This window comes from Ochotona princeps, chromosome 13 (assembly GCF_030435755.1).
Source record: "Ochotona princeps isolate mOchPri1 chromosome 13, mOchPri1.hap1, whole genome shotgun sequence".
NCBI lineage: Eukaryota > Metazoa > Chordata > Mammalia > Lagomorpha > Ochotonidae > Ochotona > Ochotona princeps.
The window spans coordinates 3177981-3185011 of record NC_080844.1 but is presented as its reverse complement, the minus strand read 5'-3'; the positions used below and the strand labels follow the sequence as shown (position 1 = coordinate 3185011).

The following is a 7031-nucleotide window of genomic DNA, read 5'->3' as shown; positions in this document are numbered from 1 at the left end:
AAAGAGCCCCTCTGCCTCTCTGTCCTCTGACCCCTGCCCACACTGAGGAAAGAAGCTTCATTCCTCAATCTTAGCTTATGTCATGGAAAGTTTCTCCAAGGAACAGATAAGGATGCTACTTGTGCTGGGTCTTGAAGGGGTCATAGTTTCTTATTCAGCTCCTCCTGGGCATGAACATCTGAGAACAGAGTCTGAGGCCTTACCTTCAGGGTCAGAGAGCCCTCTGGCCTGTCTTGCTCCTTACAGAAGTGAGCCAAGGACTACTGCTAAAGGCGTGTGACTACTCCAAAGATTTCATCATCTAAGAGAGTGCAGCCTGTTCTGTTTTGCTGAACTGCTGAAATAGACTTTGCTTCAACTCCCTTGCAGGACCTGGACAGGACACTGGCCCTAGTGTTGTCAACCAAGCAGATATCCTACTGATCCCACTTGTTTCAAACCATGACTGCTGCGTCTTTGGGGATGCTTTCCTACCTGTTATCTCTCACCTGTTTAAATTGCAGATGACAGCGGTCTGTATTTCCAGGGAGTGAGTTTCCTCTCACCTGGGCTGGTGGTAACGTCAGGGTGTTTGTTACTGTTGGGAGGGCATATGGTCTTCCTGTTAGGGTCTGCCTACTTTTCTTTCTCTCTGTAGAGGATTGCAGATGCCATTTGCCAAGGTTCCATGGTCCTGTGGGTCACTAGGTGATGGGTTTGTGCAATCAAAAGCAGGTCTTGCAGCTGCTTGGAGTGGATGCAGCTGTGTCAGCCCAGTGAGACTGCTGCCTGTCCTCTTTCTCATGGGCTGAAATCACTTGGCTTATTTGCTTGATGTTTTCCTCATGTCAAAACATTTCTGCCTTCCATACATAGGTGTACTCTGCCTGATTTTTCTGCGTTCTCCTTTTCTTTGCCTTCTTTCTGTTCACGATTCTTTTGATTTCATCCAGGCAAAGGCCAGATGAAAAATGCAGCAATTGAAGCCCTCCTTGACTCCATTCTTTACGTGTTCCTCAAGGATGTCCAGGCTGGGGAACACTCGGCAGCAGGCCATGCATTTAGAGCCGCTCTCTGGCCACAAGAGCCACTCCGGTGTCTTCATTCTGGGCTTCTCCTCCAGGGCTAGCAGCTCTGCTGGGCCCTCAGCCTCGAAAGTGTCTTCATCTACGGTGTCACAGCTGGCCTCACTGTCGATGATCATGTCTTCTGTAACCACAGAACAGCTGGCTTCCAAAGGGACTTTCCCAGTGCAGCTCAGTTCTTGCACTCTTGCCCTCTTCTTGAGAGGCAACAAGCCTTCCTGTGTGTTATATACAGTGTTGGCCTCTCTCTGCCTTTTAACATACATGTAATATATTTTCATGGCCCTCTCCTTTCTCATATGTAATGCATCTGAGCAGGGCTCATTGGCCAAGTGCACATGAAAGCACATATCATTCCAGGTGGTGGAGCTCTTCTGTTCCACATCCTGGGGTAAAGGCCTGTCAGAGTGTCTAACACCAAGATCTTCCTTCTGGCTTTGATGCATTTCTAAGACGAAAAATTTCAACCGTTAGAAAACGTGATTACGTTTGCATAAAGGTGTAGTGTTTCTGGGGCACTCAGAGTATCCCTGCGCATGGGATGTGTGTGATAGAAGTGTGCACAAATGTGACTCTTCACTTGTATCTTCGAATGATACATCTTACACGAGATGGAATTGGTAAGGCTTGTATGTGGCAATAGGGGCATGGTATATCTGCTAGAGATGATTCTGTGATGATTCTGTACACACTCAGTATATTTTTCTGGTGTTAGTAAAAGGTTGTGTGTGTGTGTGTGTGTGTGTGTGTGTGTGCACTGTTTAATGTGCAGCACAGCTGAGCAAGTACAAGCATGGCTCCTAGCTTTGCTCCTGAGAGTCATAGGAAGTACACATGAGCTCTCAAATCATGCTGCTCTGAAAGGCTGCAGATATTGTGAATGTGGCGACATAAGAGAAAGGCTATCTAAGAAGTTTAATTCTCTCAAATTGCAAGCATTTTCTTTAGTTTAGTTTAGTCCCAGGGCTAGTTAAGATAGGTGTGCTGTGAGTGTGTGTAAGGTATCCAAGGGATTAGTCAGTGACAGGTTAGGCCTGATTGTCTGTTTGCAAGGCAGATGATATAATAGGTGCCCATGTAATGAGTTTACAGAAAGGCAAAGAGGCACAGGGCATGAGAAGTATCATAAAAAGAACAATTTAAAGAAAGGAGAAATAGTCATTTTGGTCTGAGCTGATAGGGCCTGTAGAGATCTAGGAACATGAGTGTGTGCCAGTCTGCATGGGAAAATTCCAGCCAAGTTTCTGTGCAACTTTTGGCATTCTCAGCCAATGCAGCCACATCTCCCAGGGCTCACATAGGACAATGCTGTGCTGAAGGACTGTACTCTTTCTTGCGAACACATTGTCTGTTTGTCCCACCCCAAGGCCTCAGTCTTACTCTTTCCTGAAGTACTTTTGTGTCACTGAAAGAAATGTGAGGTAACTAGGGGGTGGCAGTCTCAGCTTAACTGAATATCCTGAATAGGTTCAGACACTCCATTTGCATCTGCCTTACCTTCTTCTTTAGAATTGCTGGATGTGCTTGAAGAATAGACTGATTCTGATCTGGAATCACTCTTTCCTGATGCCTGGCTGCAGGTTTCAATCTCCACAACCTCACATGGCTCAGGCACAGTTTGTTGAAGCAGCTGCAACTCTGAGAAGGAAAATAGAAGAAAACACATTGTGTCGTGACTTAACTGTGTCTATTCTAAAAGGAGCATACTAAGTGGCTTTTTTGCTGCAGGCATTACTGCCCCCTCCCTGTCCACCATCCACCACGGGACTTGCTGTCACAGTAGCTGAACCATACAAATTGCTACAGATAAGAGAAGTTGTTACAATTGTGTTTGTGGTAGACATCAGTAGGATTGAGTATCCCTGATGTGACATTGCTGAAGATGTTGACAGAATATTGAAAAGTGGGAACCTTGCCCAAACAGAAGATGAAGTCAGTTAATAAAGTCTGATATCCATGATTAGCTTCCTTTTCCTTGGGAGAAATGGTGTATGGGAAAGCCATGGAGTACATGTTTTGTACTAATCACTCCTATTTAATTTGAAAGAGTAAGTTAACAGGAAGAGAGATGGGGTTGCTGGGGAGAAGCAGTAGAACATGTGGGCAGGTGTTCACTTTGCTGGGGAGGTTACGATCACATTCTGTACACACCTGCAGTGCTCACAGCCTCACCCACAGCTGTCCCAGATCAAATGTGATGACTCTGTACTGAGGGGCTGTGTCCTGTTCTTAGAGGAATGGCCCCTATTTGTCATTCCCTCAAGGCATCACTATCAGCCTTTCTTTGGGAACCAGTTGCTCATATTTGAGGGAAAGTGAAGCCAATCAGAGTTGGTTCCTGATTTTCATTCCTCTGAATGTAACTTTACTGAACAAATTTACTCCATTAACGGTTCTGTAATTTTCTTGTCACCTTACTCTTTTTCTTTTTTGGTGTTTAAAATGCATTTTTTAAAATTACATTGCATTATGTGACCCAGTTTTATAGGTACTGGATTCCCCCACCTCTCCTCAAACCCTCCCCCCATGGCGGATTCCTCAACCTTGCTACATTTCCACAGTTCAAGTACAGTTGAGATTCTTTCGTTGAAAAAGTCACACGATGTGATTAAGAACTTGCATTTTTTTAACATATTGTTTACACAATACTAATGTCCACTAATTCCATAACATTATAAATTGTTGCTGATTTTATGTTGTGGCTTTTAATTGATCGATGTGACCGTCACCTTAATCTTAAAAATGTATTTAACCCCTATTTATGACAGCGCTACAGTTTATCTTGAAATGTGGTGACTGTGTACTGAGGGGCTGTGTCCTGTTCTTAGAGGAATGGACCCTATTTGTCATTCCCTCAAGGCATCAATATTAGCCTTTCTTTGGGAAGCAACTGCTCATATTTGAGGGAAAGTGAAGCAATTCAGGGTTGGGTTATGTAGTTCACTTGAACTTGATGACCAAGTGCACACATTCCTTTTTATTTGACCTGCTGTCATCAGTACAAGTGTGCTTATTTGTAGAGGTGTTTTAGTATTCAATCACATACCTGCTAAGTTCTTAGCACAGAATTTGTTCCTGATTTTCATTTCTCTGAATGTATTTTTGCTGAACAGATTTACTCCACTAACAGTTCCACAGTTTTCTCATCACCTTGATCTTAAAAAATGTATTTATCCCTTCTTGATGACGGCGCTACAGTTTATCTTGAAAACAGCATCTTATACATATATTGCTGTCATTGAGTTTGTATGAGAACTATTGATCAACTTAGTGGCTACAGATCTGCTCCCCCTCCCGTTGCCCTGATTTATCTGTTCTTGAGCATCCTGCCTCCTTACCAACATCATAGGCCTTGCACACACTGGAATCATGGGTGTAGCACTGCAACTTGCCAGATGGATCTTCTTCCTCTTGGACCAGGATCTTGTCATCCAAAACGTTCCCAGGTGGTGACTCCCCCTTACACAAATCTGTGATTGATGAAGAATGGAACAATAATCATTCGATAAATAGTATATGTTTCATTCATTTCTCTAACTTATACATATTCTGAATGAAACGTGCTAAGTATTGAGAACAGACACACATATAAGTTCAAAAAAAAAAGGTTATAGATTGCTGAAAACATTAGCACTCCTATTACAGAAGCATTTCTCCTATTTTGGGACTCAACTTTGATGGCTTATAAAGTATCATGTGCAGAAAATCTGCCCACTTGACCTGCACATAAACACTGAATTCTTATAGAGAAAAGAACTAGATCAATCATGTATTGAGTACCATTGCTGAATTTCTTTTTTTTTCTTTTTTTTATTATTTTTAATTAATTAATTACATTGTATTATGTGACACAGTTTCATAGGTACTTGGATTCTCCCCACCCCTCCCTAAACCCTCCCACCATGGTGGACTCCTCCACCTTGTTGCATAACCACAGTTCAAGTTCAGTTGAGATTCCCTCATTGCAAGCATATATCAAACATAGAGTCCATCATCTTATTGTCCAGTCAAGTTCAACGGCTTCTTAGGTATACCCTCTCTGGTCTGAAGACAGAGCCAGCAGAGTATCATCCCGATCAATTAAAAGCTCCAACATACCATCAGCAAAAATTTATATCATTATGGAATTAATTGACATAGTAATGAGTAACCAATATGTTAAAAGTAAATGCGAGATCTTAACCACCTTCTGTGACCATCTCATTGACATTTCAAATTTAGTTTATACACAACATATAACAAACCTAACATAACATGTTATACATAACATCGTGTCATCTTAAATTAAGGCAAACGTGGTATTTAACCTTTTGGGATTGGCTCATTTCCCTTAGCATTATGGTTTCCAGATTGGCCCATTTGGCCACAAAGAACTGCATTTTGTTTTTTTTAATAGCTGAGTAGTATTCCATGGAGTAGATGAACCATAGCTTTCTTATCCAATCCTCTGCTAATGGGCATTTTGGTTGCTTCCATGTTTTTGCAGTTACTGATTGTGCTGCTATGAACATAGGAATGCATGTTTGTTTCTCATAAAACAAGTGTTCTGGATATATTCCTAGGAGTGCTATAGCTGGGTCGTATGGTATATCGATTTTGAGTTATTTGAATATTCTCCATACTGATTTCCATAGAGGCTGTACCAGCCTGCAGCCTCACCAGCAGTGGAGTAGGGTTCCCTTTTCCCCACAACCTCGCCAGCAAGTGTTGTTGGTGCTTTTATTCATGTGGGCCAGTCTTACTGGCGTTAGGTGGTACCTCATTGATGTTTTAATTTGGATTTCCCTTATTGCCAGGGAACTTGAGCATTTTTTCATATGTTTATTTGCCATTTGGGTTTGTTCTTTTGTGAAGTGTTTTCCCATTTCCCGTGCCCATTTCTTGAGTGGCTTGTTTGTTTTAACATTTTGGTTGTTTTGTAGCTCTTTGTATATTCTAGAGATTAGCCCTCTATCACCTATGTCGTGCACGAAGATCTTCTCCCATTCTGTGGGTTGCCTTTTTACTTTGTTGATTGTTTTTCTAGCTGTACAGAAGCTTCTTAGTTTGATGAGGTCCCAACTGTTTATTTTGGTCTTGATTTCTACTGCATTTGGAGTCTTTTTTAGGAAGTGAGGGCCTACCCCTAAGTGTTCCAGTGTGTTTCCAACATTTTCTTCCAAAAGTTTAAAGGTTTCTGGATGTAGGTTTAGATCTGTTATCCATTTAGATCTTATCTTAGTGTATGGTGAGAGATGTGGATCTATTTTTTTGTTTCTGCAGGCTATTAACCAGTTGTCCCAACAGCATTTATTGAACAGACCTTCCCATTTGCCTGGATTGTCATTTGTCTTTTTGTCAAAGATTATTTGGCTGTACCTGTTTTGGTTCCCTTCTGATGTTTCTATTCTGCTCCATTGATCTTCCTCTCTATCTTTGTGCCAGTACCACGCTGTTTTGATAACCACTGCCCTATAGTATGTCCAGAGGTCTGGGACTGTGATTCCCCCTGCTAACTTCCTATTCTTGAGAATGGTTCTAGCTATTCGTGGTTTTTTGTGTTTCCAGATGAACCTTTGAATCATTGTTTCCAGATCTGTGAAGAATGTTTTGGGCAATTTGATTGGAATTGCGTTGAATGTATATATTGCTTTTGGCAATATAGACATTTTAATGATATTGATTTTACCTATCCAGGAGCATGGGATGTTACTCCATCTTTTGAGGTCTTGTTCAATTTCTTTTTTAAGCACTTTGTAGTTTTCCTCAAATAGGTCTCCTACATTTTGGTTAGGTTTAATCCCAGATACTTCATACTTTTCTCAGTTATTTTGAATGGTATCTTGCTGGTTAGATCTTTTTCCATCTTGGGGCTGTTCGCATACACTATGGCTGTTGATTTTTGTTCATTAATTTTGTGCCCAGCCACTCTACCAAACTCTCGTACAAGATCTAGCAGTCTCTGTATTGAGTCTCTTGGGTCTTCTA

The 7031-nt window shown here is 41.7% G+C and overlaps 1 protein-coding gene across 1 annotated transcript; it reads right to left on the bottom strand.

Annotated features, from left to right (window-relative positions):
* Positions 1 to 368: 368 nt before the first annotated feature.
* On the bottom strand, positions 369 to 2908 carry LOC131481752 (protein FAM170A-like). Its single transcript, XM_058671879.1, has 3 exons — positions 2800 to 2908; positions 2562 to 2702; positions 369 to 1512 (listed from the first exon to the last, which is right to left on the bottom strand). Exons 1-3 carry the CDS (start codon positions 2906 to 2908, stop codon positions 908 to 910), a joined length of 855 nt encoding a protein of 284 aa, XP_058527862.1. The 3' UTR covers positions 369 to 907.
* Positions 2909 to 7031: the final 4123 nt, after the last annotated feature.

Excerpts from the sequence above, each read along its gene's own strand:
- LOC131481752 (XM_058671879.1), bottom strand. The coding sequence starts at position 2,908 with ATGTCTACCACAAACACAATTGTAACAACTTCTCTTATCTGTAGCAAT. Across the intron at positions 2,703-2,799 it reads TGGTGGACAGGGAGGGGGCA|AGTTGCAGCTGCTTCAACAA; the intron begins GTAATGCCTGCA and ends TTTCCTTCTCAG. Across the intron at positions 1,513-2,561 it reads CAGCAATTCTAAAGAAGAAG|AAATGCATCAAAGCCAGAAG; the intron begins GTAAGGCAGATG and ends TTTTCGTCTTAG.